The sequence below is a fragment of the Phalacrocorax carbo genome, chromosome 14 (assembly GCF_963921805.1).
Source record: "Phalacrocorax carbo chromosome 14, bPhaCar2.1, whole genome shotgun sequence".
Lineage (NCBI taxonomy): Eukaryota > Metazoa > Chordata > Aves > Suliformes > Phalacrocoracidae > Phalacrocorax > Phalacrocorax carbo.
In genome coordinates, this window is record NC_087526.1 from 9,715,195 (window position 1) to 9,734,775 (window position 19,581).

General features: G+C 43.0%; 1 protein-coding gene across 1 annotated transcript in view; it reads right to left on the reverse strand.

The window, feature by feature from the left end:
• Positions 1-19,256, reverse strand: part of CTNNBL1 (catenin beta like 1) — a 55,854-nt gene extending 36,598 nt beyond the window's left edge. Inside the window, exons 1-5 of the mRNA XM_064465601.1 lie at positions 19,147-19,256; positions 10,107-10,295; positions 7,609-7,715; positions 6,106-6,247; positions 1,938-2,033 (exon numbers count right to left, since the gene is read on the reverse strand). Coding sequence (XP_064321671.1) covers positions 1,938-2,033; positions 6,106-6,247; positions 7,609-7,715; positions 10,107-10,295; positions 19,147-19,176 — 564 coding nt within the window. The 5' untranslated portion in view covers positions 19,177-19,256. The remainder of the gene's footprint in view (positions 1-1,937; positions 2,034-6,105; positions 6,248-7,608; positions 7,716-10,106; positions 10,296-19,146) is intronic.
• Positions 19,257-19,581: the final 325 nt, after the last annotated feature.

The window sequence follows — 19,581 nt, forward strand, 5'->3', positions numbered from 1 at the left end:
GGGCTAGCTGTCAGCTCCGCTAGCAGCTCCACTTTCAACTGTTTACTGCTGGTCTGCCTACATTTTTGTTATATCTTCCACCTTAATAGGTACAAAAAGCTGAAGGAACAATGTTCACACATGCAGATTCAAATCCAAAAGCTGAATTATCACCAGTTGAAGCCCTGCATTTAAATCCTAGCAAGATGAATATACCGAGTTGACTAAATCAACAGCACGAGCAGGAACCCACATCTGCAGGTGGAGCCTCCTAATCAAAAAGCTAACACACGAAGCATGCTTTTAAAGCTGCAGTTGGACAGAGTCCAGTTTGACTTTGGCTAACTTTCCATTGTGGACACGAGCTTGGAGAAGTTAAACAAAATAACATTTCCAATTCAAACACTGTTAACTAGCCTTGGGCAGGTGGAAAAGATACAAGTATCAGCTGCTGTGGAAGGTAGTGCAACAATCTTCACAGACAGGCTCATTATACCTACTTTCTTTAAAAAAAAAAAAAAAGTAATCTAGAAAGCAGATATCTAAACCTTTCTCCCACGACATGCCTGACCTGTTTCTTTCAAAGAGGATAATAAAACCTCTAAAACTTGGCTATTATCAGCAGGCCAGTGACAAGGAAAACTGAGAAAGAACTTTGCTTGATTTACTACCTCTCTGCACATTTTATAGAAAACGACTTTTCTAGCAGTTCCTCTCTACCACTTCATTCTTCCAGCAATCTCTCTACCAAGGCAGAGTAATTAAGAACAGCCCAGAGGCCAGCTGGAGGAACTCAGCTCCAGGACACTGTCATTAACCTTTGGAAGGTAACATTATAGTGACTGGACAAGAAGGATTGTAGGAGAAAACAGAGCAGCCAAACAAAGCAAACAAAAGAAAACCTGTAATTCCCCATCCTTCAGTTCCAACATAATAGTTACAGAACCAGACACAGCCACAGTGATTCACAGATGCAGCAATTCACCAGCAGAAGCTGCCCAAAGGTAGTACAGACATGAGAGTCTCAAGTTTTGCTGGGCATCTGTTCTCTGGAGGGCTTCTGCTTGGTTCAGCACCCTCCTCCCGCAGCCAAGGAGCAGAAGACATCCAGCACAAGTGCCAGGGAAAGGGGAAGTCCACCACTACAGAGGCCAAGAAGCACTCAAGACAGTTAACCAGGCAGGGAGCACTTAAGACTGAGCAATGCATCTTCTACTGCATGTAGATAATTTTCTGGGGTTGTTGAATTTCCATTCCAAAAAAGATCATTACCTCTAAACCCTCTTCCACTCTTAAAATGCATTAGCTCTGTTATACAAAAACTTTCACTTTTTTAATTCTCATTAAGAAAAACATGTACCCTCACTATAACAACAGATGTCCCAGTCCAAGCACAGATTTTCAGGTTTGAAGCAAGAGTTACTGGGTAGAAAACTACTAGTCTCCCATGCAAGAGGTTAGACTGAAAGATCACAACGGTCCCACTGTCCTTCAGATAACAATCTGAGGCCTGCCACAAACTTTAATTTTTCATGGGTGAACAGAGGTCACCCTTTTCCGCAAGAAGGAAGAAAAATGCAAATCAAGCTCCTATTTTCAATAGGACACTGTCCAAGCCACAAATATTACTTCATTCTCCCTCCATGCACGAAAAAATCTCCCAGCCCACACAAAGTTTGCAATGTGGCCATGATCCTTCCAAAAAAGAAATGGTAGACAAGGTGCAAGAAGAACTGACGCCCCAAACTCTGGCGTTCCATTAAAAACACCCATCGTGATCCTCAATACAGCATTTCAACTACAAGAGAGAAGGCTCCTGACCTGGCTAACTTCCTCGTGGTGTTGGCAGTATGGATAACCACATCTGCAGAAAGCGTGGCAGTTGGGAGTATTCGCTGCTGTGCTGTACAAGGCAGACATGGTTCAGGAATTAAAATAATCTGGAGTTTACTACTTACTAGAGCGTCTATGAGGACTTCAGCTCCTTCTTCACTCTCATGGAGAGTATCTATATCAGTCAGTTCTTGAAGCAAGTCTACCACAGCTATGGAAACATGTGTTAGGTGTTAAGGACAACCAACACATTTAATATCAAAAGCAGATTGCTCTTAGGCCAGTGTGCTCATGTCACCATCCAAAGCAACTGGTAATACATTACAGCAGTGGGGCACAGGAACACCAGAGCCAAGGACACAGACAGTACCTCAGCAGACAGTCCTCATAAGCACCAAAATCAGGGAATCCTAACAATTAGAAATTATAAAAACAAATGTGATTGTGTGCTTACTGTATCAGGCAATCTTATTGTTTCTGATTATATTTATTTTTTCAAATAAAAATTGCTAGAGTTGGTGTAATTAGGCAGCATCTTGCATTGTCAAGATTGTATATAAGCAAAGAGGAATGAGTTACAATAATCTGATTTGGGTATTCTGCTCTCAGTGATACCCCTGCTAACCAGATACAGCACACACCTAACAAGGCCACTGCAGGAAGCAGGAGCGATCACCCCCTTCTGCCTGGCCCAATTAGGACAGCATGCTCCTCTAACCGCGGACCTCGCAGGAACAGCATAGCTTCTGCCAGCCCAATTTTCACTCATTAACTCTGGGCTGCATAACACATGGTTCCCCTGACTGCTACACAGCTCTCTTGTACAACAAGACGTATTCCACCTCATTAGACCCACTTTCCTATTCTCTCAGACATGCTGATCAATCTTGCCTGAGTCCCACTGGGGTAGAACAGGATATGCAGTTTTCTGTTATGTCCTATATAACAACTTTTGATGAATCTCTTTAAAATGCACAGGCTAACAATCCAGCCTCCCAGTTCTCCTATTTGTGCATTTGCTCAGACACACAAGCAGCAGTAGGAAAGGTATTTTTATATATCTCTTCTTAGCAAGGCTTCAGTCGTGACTTATCTAGTCTCAGGAAAGACTGCAAGAGAGCTGCCTGTCCCAGTCCCAAGTTAACCTATGTCCAGGTGCCATAGGAGATGTGTATCAGTAAGGCTACTACTTACTTTATACTCTCCAGCACTCCTTAACCAAGCCAAAGCTACCTGTACCTTTTCTTGATGGGTAGATGTCATTTCCAGGTGCAACTGCCATCAGAAACCAACCATAAGGGTGATTACTCCTCACTGGGCAGACAGTCACTCATGCTAATATAAAAACATGGTCAAAAGTGCCAGGGTACAATTTTTAAAAGAAAGTTGGAGCGCGACTCAATAAGCAAGTTGTGAGAAAATAACCTGCCTTACATTTACTCTGCAAGGAATCAACTATTATTTAACAAAAGCTGTGGAAACGGGCCAATAGGAACCTAGTGAAGTTCAACAAACACGAAGCCCTCTATCTGGGAGGAAACAAGCCCATGTTCTGGATCTGACTGGAGAGGTAAGCTCTGCAGAAGAGAATCTGGAAGTTCTGGTGTACAAGTTGAAGGCGAGTCAGCAGCGTGCCACTGCAGTGATAAAGGCTAATCACAGACTGCACTGCATCAGCAAGAGCAAAACCAGCAGGTCAAGAGAAGGAATTCTCACCTGCTGCTTGGCACTTGTGAGGCAATATGTAGAATATTTTGCTCAGTTGTAGGCTCTCCCAATAGAAGAGAGACCGTGACATGCTGGATTCAGGAGAGTGGAGGACCAGTGAGATGGTCAGGGGGCTAGCACATGGTGTATTACGAAAGACTGAGGGGATGGGGTTTGATCAACCCATAGAAAAGAAGGCTAAGAGAGGAACTAACTGAAGACTACTGCTACCTACTGGGTGCTATAAAGACAACTGAGCCAGATTGTTCTGAGAGTGCACAACAAAGAACTCTAGCAGTCAGAGGAGTTCATCTTGCAGAGCATTCCTGTCTAAGGAGCTTCTGTTGAAGCTTCTAGTGAGAATATCAGTTGTCCTATAAAATTTAGGAGATAGGAAAGCAAAACCTCACTTGAAGCTTTCCTGGCTTTCATTAATGAAATCTTGTCAGTGATCATTTTTCACTCACATGTTTTGTGTAAAACTGCATGAATCATTCAGCAGATTATTTGCTCCCCTGGACATTGCTTTTGTCTCCTTGCATTAGTCCCTCAAGACACTACATTTAAATCACATCTGGAGAGCTATTTGTTTAGTTCTCTCCTTGAAGAACTCCTTTTTAAAATCTTTTTCCATTTGTTTTAACAAAAGGTCGTTAGAAAACTTGAGCTGTATCAATTTAGTTTTATGTCTAGATGCCTCACTTTAACAGTGTTTTTATCCTGTACATAAGCACCAGCAGCACAGTGAAAAGGCATTACTACAGCCTCTGTCCTGCTTCCAACGGATCTGAAAACACTTCACCTGTTTTATAACAAGAGATATACTTTTCCCAAAATTGCAATTCACAGGCAAAATTTCTACCCATAAACTGACAGGCAAGTTGCAAACCAATTAAAAAGGGTTCACAGTGGAAATACTGACAAGCCTTTGACAGCAGCAGTGACCCTAGGACACAGCTTTTCATGGCTGAAAGGACAAAGAAGCTGTATTCCTGTGCTCTCCAGCTATGAATCAGCTCTGCTATCCCAGTTAAAATCCCCATAGTTAATATTCTCCCTGTGAATGAGAAATTCAGTACAAGCTTTTAATGCCATGCACACAAAAAGTTTGCAGTGTCTGGCAAAAAAAAAAAAGTAATGAAACTATGGTAGCCATGAAACCAGTTATGCATGGTAGGTGTTTCCCACTGTACAACAGTGAATTGTTAACAAACATTTACTTGAGGGTAATTTCCATTTCAGATCACAGATACGGAAAGCTGCGTTGTTTGCTGTTTTGCAGGGACCAGCATTCACCACATCAAGGGTCAGCTAGATACAAGTCAAAATAGAACACACTGCTTACATGTTTGGGTAATATAAACTGGTATGCAATAAAATATTTACGTTTTGTTTTTATCTTCTGATCACTGCACCCACTTCGAAAGAATGAATTATGAATTCTAAACAGGCAGTACTATAAGGAAAAGTGCGTAAAAAGAAAACCAAGATCTGTACATCAGACCACAACATTTAGCACTAACAGTCTTTTTAACATTGCTTATTTCAAAATACCTCAAAAAAGCTGGCAAGCATTATCTACCTCTTTACACATAAAGAAAAGAAGTAAAGAATAAATTACTTTCCTAAGGTCATGAATCAATAAAAAGGAATAAAAGTCTGCTGTAGTCCCAAGTCTAAGTCCAGTGTCCTTTCCACTGGGCTTCACTGCTCCTTGCATTCGCTAATGTTTCTCAGGACGCAGACACACAATCTCTCAAATCATGACAATTTTTCAGCTTAATCTACTGTAGAATATTTTACAAGCAATGCAGGCTGAGCTCTACTTTTAAAGACTACACAATGGTAACCCAGGCATAGTTCTATTTATCAGCTGACAGCTAAGCATCAAGGCACCAGGATATTAAAAAAAAAGGACACTGTTTTGTTCAAAACTACCAAAATCTTTAACAGGATAGTCAGAAAACTCTCTCTGACGATGTCCTCAGATCTTCAGAGGAACAAGAGACAGGTGGACATAGGGGTCAGGTTCAGTACACAAAAACTCACTGAGCATGGAAATGCCTCTAGATATTTACGTAACCAGAGGGGTTACCCAGAACCTCAATCACTGAGCACACCAAATCAAAGGTATGGACACACTAAGGTGTAGCACTGTGCTGAGCTAGTCCACGGCAAATAGCTGAAAGCTCAGCTCTCAACAAAAAGGGGTAAATCAGTTCCATTTTTACTGGGAGCTATTCCAGACAAAGTTTGCACACAGTTCAAGCCTATACGTGCTAAGCCCATACCTTAGCTTTTCCTGTATTGTTCATCTGCTCATACTCTAACGCAGCCACTCAAACCTAGATGAAAGGGTCATAAAACAAGAAAGGAGAATAACAGCACTAAAAAAATTCAGAATCAATATTACTTTAACAAAGTAGGCTTTCACTTGGGAGAAAAAAAAAAGGGCAGCCATAAATTCAGTATGGTGGGAAAGAAGAGAAAAACATATACAGAAGCCTGTGAAAGCAGGATATAAGAGATTACAGAAAAGTCCATAGAAAGCCTCTCACATGAGAGCTGCTTTAACAACTGAAGGATATCTGTGTTGTCGTGTCCCAGCAGCCCAAGGAGAGACTGCACAGCGTTCAGCTCCACCAGCAGGTGATACAGGTCTGGCATTGTTGCAATAACATGCATTTCTTGAATTATGTCATTTAAATCCAGTTCAGACTCCATGAACCTGAGGCAAGACAAATATGGTTAATAAAAAGGCAAAAAGTACATCAGTTGCGTTCAATGCACAGCCCTTTTCAAAACAGAGACCACCACCTTCCAGGAGATACCAGGTAAGACTTGCCACCCCAGCACTTCTGATCCTCTGTGGTTACATCAACATCACTGAGCCCAGAACTCCTAGAGGCAGTCTGTGACTCATCCTGTCCTATGCCTACCCCTTGAAGTTTAATCACGTAGCAGGATAAGCCTTCCTACTATATAATTTACATAGAGTAAATAAGCAGATTTGTTCCAACTCTGTAAATCAGTTCTAGAACTTAAAAAAAAAATAAATCAAGAGGTTGTATCTACACATGAAAAAAAACCCTGCATACAAAATAAATTCTCCAGAGCACTGCACCTTCCTTAGCTACCGCATATTAGTATGTGGGTTGTACAAATCTGAAGTAAAGTCCATAAAAAGAATTTGGGTAAGGGAAAGAACAGCAAATTGAACAAAAAATAATGGCACTCAAGTGTAGGAAGAAACTTGTTTAACACGAATAGCAAAACTCCACAGAAAGAGGAAGAAGCTCACTATAACCACGGGTATGGAAACACACAGAAAGCCTGGCTATCAGACCCCATCCAGCCATTTTGCTCACCACAACAACTGAAAGCTCCATAACATGAAATTACTTTCTTCCCACACAGCCTGCTGACTGCATATGCAAGCACAACACCTTCACACAAAATGATGGCATTAAGTCTTTAATTATTTGGAAAGCAAAACTCACCAATCCAGGTCAGTCTTTCAGCCCACCCCCCAAACACCTACCACCTGCCTATCAGTGGGGAAGAGACCACTGCTCCAAACAGTGCAAAGGAGGAATGCCTGAGAAACAAGAGAACTGCAGCATGGCTGATGACCCTCCGATGTCAACTGCAAAGAGGACTCGTTGGGAGAGCTTGTTAGCGCTCCCTCTTGAGAACCAAGCCACTTACTTAGATATCTAAACCAAAACCAACGAAACCTTACTGAATTTGTGTGCTCCCAGAATAAAACCAATATAAACTCGAGTTTTAGTACTGAAGTTTCACAATCTAAAACGTTAACAAACGCAAGAATTTCATAAACTAGAACTTTTTCCTTCGACGCTAATTATTCTTTTTGTGCTGCCAGCCACATATTGGCCACCACCAGGGTCTCAATAATGTCGTTTTTAACTAGCAAAGTTAGTTTCAAATACAATTTAGAAGAACTACATGGCAAGAACTGCTGTTACATAAGCTTTATGTAACTGAAAACATCAGAAATAGATTTAGGGCTAAAACCTAAAATCAAAGGAAAAAAGGGTAATAAAGAGGGGCCGAGCATAATTTTACTTCTCTGGATTGTCAGGAAACTTGATCCGCAGCTCCTGGTTTTTGTAAGATCTCTTCTCAAAGGTAAGGATCATCTTCTTCACTGAGCTTTCATCCAAAGGTTCCTCCTAACCAAATAAGAAAGGGCAGAAAATAGAGCTTTGGATGGTTGGAATAATTACCTGGCAAAATGCAGAAGAGTGAGCACAGCGACACAGTGAGACTGCAGTCGGGCCCAGACCCTTCAGGAACAAACAGTAACCCCTGGAAGACCCACTGCCAAAAAACTCATACACCATTGCTATTCATTTATTGACTTACTCCAACTCTGTCCTAAGCAAGCTCCCCAGCACAAAACCTTGTAAGTCAGGGTTTTATAAACCAGGGTTTACCAATGGAAGGCTCTTTGGAAAAGAACCAGAAGAGCTTCTCTACACTTCTGAAACCAAGTATCAATGAAAAAAACCAAACCAGTTTTGTAATGGCTCATCTTCCTTGAGCTGTTCTTTTACATCTGGTACTACCTGGCACCACCAGCACATACTGAGGCTTTTTGCTTCTGACATATTACAGTAAATCTACATTAGCAGTTTACGCCCAGGGATAGTTTCTTTTCAGAAGTCCATTGTGCTATTTCTTTTCGTAGGTCTACATTTAACTGCCCTGAGTTTATGTTCTTTTGTATTTTCCTCACTTGGATAAGCTTTCACTTCTATTTTAAAGTCTTTTTCTAAATAAGAAAAACAAAAATCAATAAATTACTTTAGCACTTTCTTTTTATTTTTTAAATTTTTCTAAGGTGTTTCTAAGTTGGCTTTATACATTTACTGTAATATAACTTCAGCTACCTCCCTGACACCTACAAACATAATTGTTTTTCTTGTTTCATTATTTTAATGCACTTCTTTTAATAAAACATTGATGATATAGATTTTCTTGTGTAAGCTCTGCCCTCCCCTCAATTTGCCTAAGTTACAATCACTATTAAAGAGAATTTCTCAAAGCAAAAAACAAACCAAACCTCTTCACATCATAAGCCAACTGTTGTGTCCCACCTCCCGTTCAGGATTAAATCAAGAGCTGCTTCTGGTGTTGAGGATTCTTGGTTAGCGACTCTAAGCAGCAACCTTGTATGACACAGAAAATGTCTATTTCTTCAACAAACTCCATTACAATAATAACATCAGTCCAAGTCTCTACTATGTTCTCAGGCCTAACCTGCCTTAGCACCATCCCATTCATGTCACCATCCCATTCAGGTAATCAATGCTACAGTGCCCAAATCATATTCTTCCTGCAATGGGTCTTCAATCCATGAAGCTACTGTCACACATGCTGACACTGTTTCCCTCTATTTTATTTGATTCTTTGCTTTCTTTAAATATATCACTATAATATCTCCATTAGGATTGGCTTTTATCTTGTATTTAATTTGCATTCAGTATTACAGTGTCCTACAGATTAGCTTCCTTCCATCAAATTTACTGGTACAAAGCCCATTTTGATGGCACTTACATTAGCTGCGTTCCAAGAAAATAAACAAGAGATTTTGGTCCTAAAAAAACCCTGGACTTCCAGCCCCTAAAATGTCTGGATGGGAGACCTCCATTTGACAAAGATGAGGGACTTCTACACTGCAGGAATCAAGAGGACTTTTGGCTACGTCCATTCATCCTCATTGGAGCTCAAATGCTACAGAAATCCTGCGTTATCTTTCTCCACTATCAGCAACAACTGTAACAGCAATAGCTCAACATAAAAAAAAAAACAAGGGAGATTTTCAGAGATGAATGCTAGCAATGCTGTAGACAAAGGACAATGATATTTTACAAACCTACATGATTCTGCAGTGGTGAATATCACTTGTTTTTTTATCAAACAGGACACAGGCAGCAGGAAGCAAATATCTTCTAGATTTATACCAATCCATGTGTCACATTTATAAAGTGATCTTTTCCCTGGCCCTTGGCAGAAAGGCCAATGCTGCATTGGATTTCTGTCTCCAAGGCTTGAAATCATTTACCCTTGACAGCTGCTACCCCCTCCTCTGACCCAAGACCTTTCTTGTACAGAAGAATGTTTGCTTATTTGCTGCTGCTGCTGCACAGCTACAAAGAGGGGCAGAGTGGGAGAAGCTGCATGGCTGGGGGTACTGATGAGAATTATAGAGTCAGAAACTGGTTAGAATACAGAAACTATTTCCTAAAAATATATTTTAGAAGGTGCTTTGGGTATTCTCAGCCTAAAACAGAGATTAGGCTTGAAAGCTTTCAATTCCCTCTCCCTTTTGCCCCCCTGCTTTAAACCTTCAGAGGACGTCTTTGAGAAGCCTGTTTGAAATTAATGAATACCCTGCAGGGCGGGAAAGTAAGACCATAACCTTAAGCTGTATGAGGCACGTGAAAATCACCAGTTAGTCTCATCATCTACATGGTAAGAAATGGAAATCACAGAGAAGTGATTTAGTGTTTGCTTATTTCCCACTGCATCCCCTTTCCCAAAGGACACTAGTGATTTACTTCTTCCTCTTCCTCTTCTCCATCCCTCTCAATTATCTGAAGAAGTTTCTTCTTCTCATCATCAGTTTCTTCCAGCGCAGCAGACTCCTCTTCCCTGTGACGACCATGCTCTCGTGCACTAGCTTGTTTCCGACGTGCTTTGATTTCTTCCTCCTCTTCATCACGGGGTCTTTTTGTCCCTCTGTTAGGCTAAGGTCAGAGAAATAAGGTGAATGAATACAAGTCTTTTGTGACCCTTGCAAACCAGAACACCAATATTACATGACATACTGAGGAAATTCTTACAAGTTGTTTAAAAATTTGCTTACACAACACTTAACAACTCTGAAAACTGGAAAGGAAATTAATTTAGTGAAGTGGAACATCACACGGGTAGATGAATGGCCCTGCCAAGAGCTATGTCAACATCCTACCTTGTTTGATCTATGAACACGATTCATAGGAAAATATCTTCACAGACAGCAAGACTGGTATTTCAAAGACAAGAAGTGGCCAAACTGAACTGCTCAGTGGCTGTAAAGCTGATCATCTTAAGGCTCTGGAATCAGCTAATACAACCCCATGTTCTACAGACAGAACACTAATATGCTCACGCAGATAGCAGTGAAAGATAATTTTCATCCTCCTGGTATATGAAATGATATTGAATTCTTGTGTGCCTCTTAATTCACGTTGACTTCCCCATCCTTCTGTCTAGTTTGCTGACACCTGAATGCAGAATCGAAGCCTAATTTAGAGTATGCGGGACAGCAGTATTGTTGTTTGCTGCAATTCTGCAGGGGCTTGGCACCAGATTAAACAGGGCCCATACCTTTACCATTTGATTTGAACAACTATTTGTTCAAACTGTTTGTTTGCTTGGAACAACTTATTATTTTATTTGACATTTTCTATTCAATCGTCAAAGTAAAAGGTAATTTTCCAGGGACAAGAAAAAGTCCGTTAACCCATATCCCATCACAGAATCACAGGATGGTAGGGGTTGGAAGGCACCTCTGGAGATCATCTCGCCCAACCCTCCTGCTTGACCAGGTACACCTACAGCAGGGTGCACAGGGCCACGTCCAGGCAGGGTTTGAATGTCTCCAGAGAAGGAGACTCCACAGCCTCCCTGGGCAGCCTGTGCCCCTGCTCTGGCACCCTCACAGTAAAGAAGTTTTTCCTCATATTCAGGTCCAGCCCCATCCTCTTGACACCCACCCTTCAGATATTTATAAGTGTTGATAAGATCCCCCCTTGGTCTTCTCTTCTCCAGGCTGAACAAACCCAGGTCACTCAGCCTTTCCTCAGAAGAGAGATCCTCCAGTCCCCTGATGATCTCCGTAGCCCTCTGGTGGACTCTCTCCAGCAGTTCCCTGTCCTTCTTGACCGGGGGGGCCCAGAACTGAACACAATACACCAGGTGAGGCCACACTAGGGCAGAGTAGAGGGGGACGATAACTTCCCTTGTCCTGCTGGCCACACTCCTTTTAATGCAGCCCAGGATACCCTTGGCCTTCTTGGCCACAAGGGCACATTGCTGGCTCATGGTCAGCTTGCTGCCCACCAGGGCCTTCTCAACAGAGCCGCTTTCCAGCAGGTCACCCCCAACCTGTACTGGTGCATGGGGTTGTTCCTCCCCAGATGCAGGACCTTGCACTTGCTGTTGTTGAATTTCATCACGTTCCCCTTGGCCCAGCTCTCCAGCCTGTCCAGGTCTCCCTGGATGGCAGCACAGCCTTCTGGTGCATCAGCCACTCCTCCCAGCTTGGTATAATCAGCGAACTTGCTTGTTTTAATTTAGGCAAAGAGGGATGAAAGCATTTGCAATAGGAGGAAAAACTCCCTCCAGAAACTGCAAGGATATTAAATTTGGTGTCTCATATTTTTTTGAAGGACACCCAGGAACAGGAACAGGAGCACTCCATGCTCTATAACTGCAGGAAAACAAAGCTTAATTCTTTACTATATAAAAGGAGCCTGTGTACTAAGAACAATGAAAACAACTGAAATATATTTTTGCTTTCTATCAGCTGCTCAAGTTGCTTGGTAGATGATTTTATAACCCCATTAGGTCCAGCCTATTTCATAAAACATCTGGCAGGAAGACCCCACTCTTTTGCTTTGTGGGAGCCTGTGTCTAAAATCGTAAAAGTCACATCATTCTTTCACAAACATGAGACCTGCTTTTTAACTCAGATTTGGATTCTCCTCGGTTTTGATTCAAAGAAAGAAAGGTGCAGAGGGAATAGGTGACAGCGTCATTCTCCTACCAGGTCCAGCATGAATGTGGGCATCAAGGTGGGAATTTCCAGCGCCCCAGCAGGTTGGGAACTTTTGGTCCCAAGGGCAATAAATCTTTCAGGCTCAGAAGGCAGTCCTGCTGTGATTCAATTACAATGCGCACGCTGCAGACCAGCTACGACTGCTTCTCTGCACAACCCAGACAGCATTTATGTACTTATTTCAATATAAAGGAAAAATTATCAAATGCAAACTCTGCTCTTAAGAAAACTGCTTTCAGGAGAGATGTAAAAAAAAAACCCCGAACCCAAATCAAACAAAAAAAAGGACACACACCCCTCCTCCGAAAACCACTTGAAGTGTTAATTATAATGAAAAGCAAACTGGACAGCAGACTGACCGTGACCATGTTGTGTTTTCAGGGTTACCATGTTGTCACCACTTTCAGGAAGATGCAGAATCAAGTTTCCCAGACAACATATTAGCACAAATCAAAGCTCTAAATGCTTGCTCCCAGGTAGACCTATTCAAACTCGGTTATCTATCTCCTTTTCTGCCCACATCTTCTCTGCTGTTTCCATTACGGATGGTACATTCCTGACAAAACCCTTTTAAAGCGCTCCCATGCACTTTTAAAGCAGTTACTCAGCTCATAATTCAATAGCTGTAAAGCAGAAGCATACCTGGAGATTCTCTGAAATGAAAAATTTATTTGCTTGGAGGGTTTTGTGGGTTGTTTTTTTGTTTGGTTTGGTTTTCTTTTTAAAGCAGATTTCTATTACTTATCTTCTAGGTACATTAAAATATAATTTCACATAGATTCATTTGGAAACAAATCCGTCATTATCAACAACGAGTAACTCAAACCCTTCCCCCCAGCAATTAGCAACCCAATAAAGGAAAGAAAAAAGCGCTCTTCTAAATTACGTCATGTAGGGAAAAAGCTTCGGCAAATACATATTCCTTACTCAGTGCCCCTAATGACACACAGGTCTCTGTCCTTCCTGTGTCCTTCCTTCCACTCACTCCTCAATAATACCCAATTCATCCTAAACCACCTTTGACAGATTAATGCTACAAACACAGATATAGAAATTAGTGACACAAAAAGTCCTGAAATTTACAGAAAAAAAGCCCTACAAGATCTGCCTTGGATGTTCCTAAATTAAGGAGTAGGAATCTCATTCCTCACTCTCATTTCTAAACATTAAAAAAGGAACAAAAACCTCAGTGAGACTGCAGCTGTAATGAGGGACCAAGGGAGCTGGTGGTTTGTCAGATGCAAAGTAATGTACCATGGGAAAGGACTATATCACCAGAACAAAATCTAAATTAAAACTCCATCATGAAACCAACCCCATTTCCTCTGAGTACACAATCCTCAGTATCAGAATTTACACCCTGTTTCAATCTCAATTATTTTATCCTTTTTTGTATTTATGCATTGTTGGAGGGGAGGAATCTTCTATGATATGTAACAGAAATCATTATGATAAATTATAGAAGTGCCCAGCGTGCAATTATTAATGCTGCCAACATATTGGCAATAGACAGTAATTGAATTCCCTGGCAAATGCTATTAAGCGGGCATTAAGGTTTTTCCTCTCATTATTGATGTTATGTAAAACCTTACTCAGAATATTGCAGTTTTCCAACCAGCACTATTAAAACTAAGAAATCACAGCATAAGTGAAACACCTGGCTTTCTGCTCATTTCATGAGAGATGCACAGTCATGAACAACTGATTTAAAGCAAGCATTGGCTTCTGTTCATTGATTTTCTTCTTTGGTTTGCATTTGTGTTTTCTAACGGACTGTTACCAACCAACAAGAATTAAGCACATACATTGTTGCACTCAGACTGCTGCATTTTGCTAAGCAAACACATATATTGTGTCTAAACACATTTATTTAAATAATTTCATAGCTTCACAGACACCTACACAAGTTTTGCTTTCTGGTAGAAAAGGGAAAGTTAATCATTTGATAAATAAATTGTGGGGTTTTTTACTCAGTTGTGCTAAGGTGCATTTGGCAAGAAGATGGAATTCATTAGAAAATGCACAAGAAAAGCATTTTTAAATTGTTTTGTTAGTTAAGCTTAATTTTGTTCCTGTTGAATGCAGTGCATTCACAGTAATTTATTCAGGAGACATTTTCATTTAAATCTAACACTGATATCACCACACATAAAACAACAAATACAAAAGGGTTTAAAAAAAGCTGACATTTATGAAATACAAAAAAATAAAGAAGTTTTCCCTTTACCAATCACCAGCTTTATCTTTCTGTTTCTCTTCTAGCCTTTGGATGTTAACTGACATATCCTAAGCTGGGTCGGAGGCGTCAGGTGGCAGACCTCCTCAAGAAATTCACACTGGACACAGGTCTTCATCTGTGCACAGACATGTAACACAGAGCCTGCCCTTTGGTCTGGGCAGCAGAAACAATAGCACCCACCTTGTGTGCACTGAAGGTGAGAGATGTTACGTCCTAAAGCAGAGTGATCTGCCCAAGGCCCCTGCCTGGTCTCCCTCAAATCAGTGGCTGCACATTAATATCAGGGTTAAGTATCCCACAGAATCTGAAAACATATTCCTTAGGCCCCTGATTGCTTCCAGTCTTCTCCAAGCATCAGGAAGGTTTAGAGAAGTCTCAGTAATGGAGTTTCATATTACTAAGACATCTGCTGTGTAAGTAACCTTGTTACTGTGAAGCTCAGAAATTATTTGTTAATGAAATCTGAAATAAATCTTTATAAGGGATGCAGTTTCTTTTGTGACCACATCTCAGCTGGCTGCAGCCTGCTCAGAAGATCCACTGCAGAAAACTACACATTAGCTGTCAGTTTAGGACTCCTGAAAGCAAGCCCCAAATCTCCAGAAGTACTTTCACTAACTTCTTAATTTTGTTTCCAATATTTGTGATAAACCAGGCTACCATCAATCTTATTTTTCATGTTTTTTCTTCCTGAAGCACGACACTTCTAGGTGATACAGGTTCTGAGCATTAAAAACTGGAAGAACTACTACCAGGAAAATCCAGAAGTCCCAAGAGCTCCAAAATGACACGAACTGAGGCAAATGAAATGAAAGATGCGCGCTTCATCTACATGGACACAGATCATGACTTTCAGAGAGAATAAACCCCTGTCCTCTCCAGACTCGCTCATGAGGCTCCAAACTGCCCCAAGGAACACGGCCATCAGGACAGGGATCTGCCTTGACAGACTTCTATGCACACTCTGGTTTGGTGGCTGAAGATAACACATCAAAAAGTAAACTAAAGATTCACTTTCAACCCCATCAGTGTACGAACAAAAGTTCTGTAGCATGGGGCCTGTATTCCCCAGGAGCGGGGCCGAGCCGAGCGCTGCGGGCCAGCAGCTGAGCCGGTGATGGCTCCTCATTCTAACCCGCAGACAAGACGAGCCACCAGGATAATAAGGCTGTAAACTGTGAACAACCTGCTTGGCTGAGCTGCCTCTGCCATCAGATGCATCCATTGCATTGCAAATTTACAGTAAATTATCTATACCGCCAGCAGAAATTATTACGTGCCTCCGCTGACACACAGAGATCCGTCCCACTACAAACTGCACTTGACCCATTCAAACAACGAGGAGATTGCCCAGCTCAGTGAAATCAGACCTTATCCCATTATTTACTGCTTCTTTTGTTATTTGATTTTACTAATATTCCATTAAAAATTAGCAATTTGTAATGATCACTTACAATTTAATGAGAATTAAAATAATCTCCTTTATTCCCTCCCAAGACAACTGAACGAGATCTCTAAAAAGAACTGGAGTTGGCTTTGTCCCCTTAATTACCCTCTGTAATCGGAGACCAGACACAGAGATCTGGGCACAGACTTTCTGGGCAGAGCAGCAGCAATATTTAATCATCAGTTTAGACCATCTGCAACTGTTTTGCAGCAACACATAAAGTTTATTGATTCCTGAGCTTTGTATAAACTGCCAGGTGCTGCTTAATTGTATTTTTTGTTGCAAGAGGTTCCTTTTCCCCACTCTGACAGACACTCAGTGCTGAATTGATGGCGCAGTGCCTGAAATCCTCCATGCCAAGCTTGGCACTGAGGGAGAACATCATTTTGATTAAGCAAGGGCACAGATTAGGCATTTAGAGGAGACAAACTCAAAACAATGTAAGAGAAAAGCAATTATTTTTGGTTGTGCTGAGGGTAGCTGAGAAAACCTACTCGTTTGCAGCTAGAGATTAAAATCAGACAGTGGAGGTGCACACCACCCATCATCCAGCCCACCTGTCTGACAGCTGGTGCCACCCCTGCACCAAGGATGAATGAGGAGACCTTGATCCAGCCTGCTCCTCAGCCCAGCGCAGGAAAGCACCCAGACCTGTGCTCAAGTTAACCTTACAACACCAGACAGAAGACTGGAGCAGGTCAGGAGCTGCTGTATGAGCCACCGAGCCATCCTCCTCCCAGAAGCAGCAGCCCATCAGCTGGGTACAGCAGGCAGCCTGGAGCAACACTCGCTTCATTTATCTGCCACGTACAAGTCAGCATCCTCTCTGTGGCACAGGCACAACAGGAGTCTGATTATTCTGGATTTTACACGTTCAGTGGACAAGAATGTACATTTCTAAAAATGACTCAGAAGGCACCTGCTTCGCCTGCCTCTGAGACAGCCATGGCAGATACCTGACCATGCAGGATGGAAGGCAGAAAAACCTGTTATTTCCAACTTTTGTTTCTGTCTTTCAGCCAGAAGTGCCCTCAGAGAAGGGAATCTCATTTTTGCAGAATCAGAGCTATTTATCTGACTTCTGCCCCTCCACCCTTTTCACCTGTATTCACCGTTTTACCTGATTCTGGAGGCCTGAATTCACCGACACTGAAATCACACACTTACTCTGAAGCATTATCTGCTGCCACTGGAACCATCCGTACTCAGGTGAGAGACCAGAAGAGCACAGAGCCCAGACAACACCTTCAGGAACAACTTCAGTAGTTGGCTGAAAGCTCCAGAATGTTTTGTCCCACAGCTAAGAATAATTCCAGCAGCAAGAAAAAAAAAATTAAAATTGTAGTACCTAGCAGCTAAGTGGCATTTCTTTACCTCTAGCCTCATCACAGTACGGAAAGCTCATCCAGCAGAAAGCTGTGCAGGAATCCAAGTAAAGTAGATGCACACTTTCCTCCAGAGCAGAAGGGAATCCTGCAACTTCACATTTTCAGAACAACAGAAAAAAAAACAGCAAACAAAGCCCCAAACTAGAGCCTGGTTAAAAAATTACAACACACAGAAGTTCAACGCACATGTACCTTTCTGCACTTTCAGTGTAAATTGCATGGCAGAACAAGTAAAAGGGCAGCATCATTAACTATAACTGAGGCAGAAAAGACGAAAGAACTAACGGAACATGAGAAACGATTGTTCTAAATTGATATTGAAAAATCACTAGAAAAAACAGTAGGTAGAGAAACACAAAAGTAGAGCAAATCTCAGAATGGCAGGACTCCTCTGTCAGCACCGCATAACTGGATGAAGTAGGAAGGATGTTGGAAATGGACAGAGCAATCCACAGAAGAAAACGTCCTGGAGCTGAATCAGGGAGGAGTCCGGTGGAGTTCTCAAAGACAGACTATTCTTAAAGCCACACTCCAGAGGATTTTGATACTGCTGGGAAAAGATGATGATAAGTTTCTCAAACCCAAAGGTAACTTTCCCGCTTTCCCTGTGCACCTCAAAATAACACATTCTGAAAGTACTAAGATGTCCTGACCTGCAGGATGCTCTTTTCAGCTCTGAACATGTGCGGTGCCCCCACAGAATAACACATACCAGGATGTCATGTAGGCAGGAGTTCTGTAAAGAATCCTGTATTCCTGTAATCCTATAGTAATTAAGAAGCCACATAACTCTCCTACTCAATTCCTTACAAGGTAGATAATGTTTTAGAGTGCTTTTCTTACCCACTGATTCAGCAGGGAAAGGCCACTACTGCAGTTTGTCTAAGAATTAAAGTACAACCCAACGCTATCACATGCACAAATCGCAGCAAAACATTATTGCAAACCGGTGCTCTCATTCCCCGATCCAGGGGTACACGTTAAATAATAATAATAATAATAATAATAATAATAATAATAATAATAATAATAATAATAATAATAATAATAAAAATATAATAAATATGTGATTTACCACATCTGCTTATAAACTGACTACCAAACAATGAATAAGCAACGTTCACATGCCAAGAGAAGACAAATGCTCACGAGGTAAGAGGAGACTTTCCTAAGAAGGAGAACTTTTTCAGAAGACTGGTAAAAATCAAATTAAATGGGTTTTGTCATAAAACAAGTAGGAAAAAAAAGAAGAACAAGCCACGGAACAAGCACAGGCTGTACTTCGGGAACAGGCGCACAGTATCGAACCGTGCCCAGCTGCGGAAGAAGGGGCATCAGCAGAGCCACGTTGCCGAGGAGCCCCCGGTAACCGGGTCTCACCGAGGCACCGCGTCTCTGGAGGCGGGATGAGAGGCCCCCAAAACTCCTCGACACCGTAACGGGGCCCGGTGAGAGCGCACGGAGCGCGGCTGGGCGAGCTCTGCCCCGCACAGGGGCTGGGGCGGCGCCGGGACGGGAGCTTCCTCCCTCGGCACTCCCCGGCGGGGCGGCGGAAGGGCCGGGGCCGGTCACCGCGCACCGAGCGCTCCCACCGGCGGCGCGGGGGGGCCGGGAAGGGCAAGGCCCCGCGGGAGCAGCCGATGCCCGCCACCCTCGCTCGGCACCCCCCCGTCTCCCCGGCAGCCACCGCGGGGCCGCTCACCTGGTAGCTGAGCAGCTCCCCAACGTCCATGGCACCGACCGGGCCCCGCCACCGGGAAACTGTCGCCAACAACCGGGGCCGCGCGACACCGTGCCGTAAAGCAAGGAGCGCAAGGGAGGGGGGAGGGCGCCACTCTGCCGGAAAGTGAGGCGGGAGGGCCGCTGCCGGAAAGCGAGGTGCCACATTGCCGTAAAGCAGCCGGGAGGAGGCCAAGGGCTGGCTAGCCCGGGGGCTGCGAGGCGCGGGTGAGGAGTGGGCTGCAGCCGCTGCTCACGGGCCGTGCCGACCCCCGGGGCCACCCCACAGTCCCGCGGCTGGGGACAGCGGCTCGAGGGCCCGGGGGCTGGACCCTGCACGGCCTCGGGCCGGCCCCGAGCCCTCCCGCCCGTCCCGCCTGGGTTTGGCCTGCTGCAGCGGCCTGGTCAGGGCGGCCGC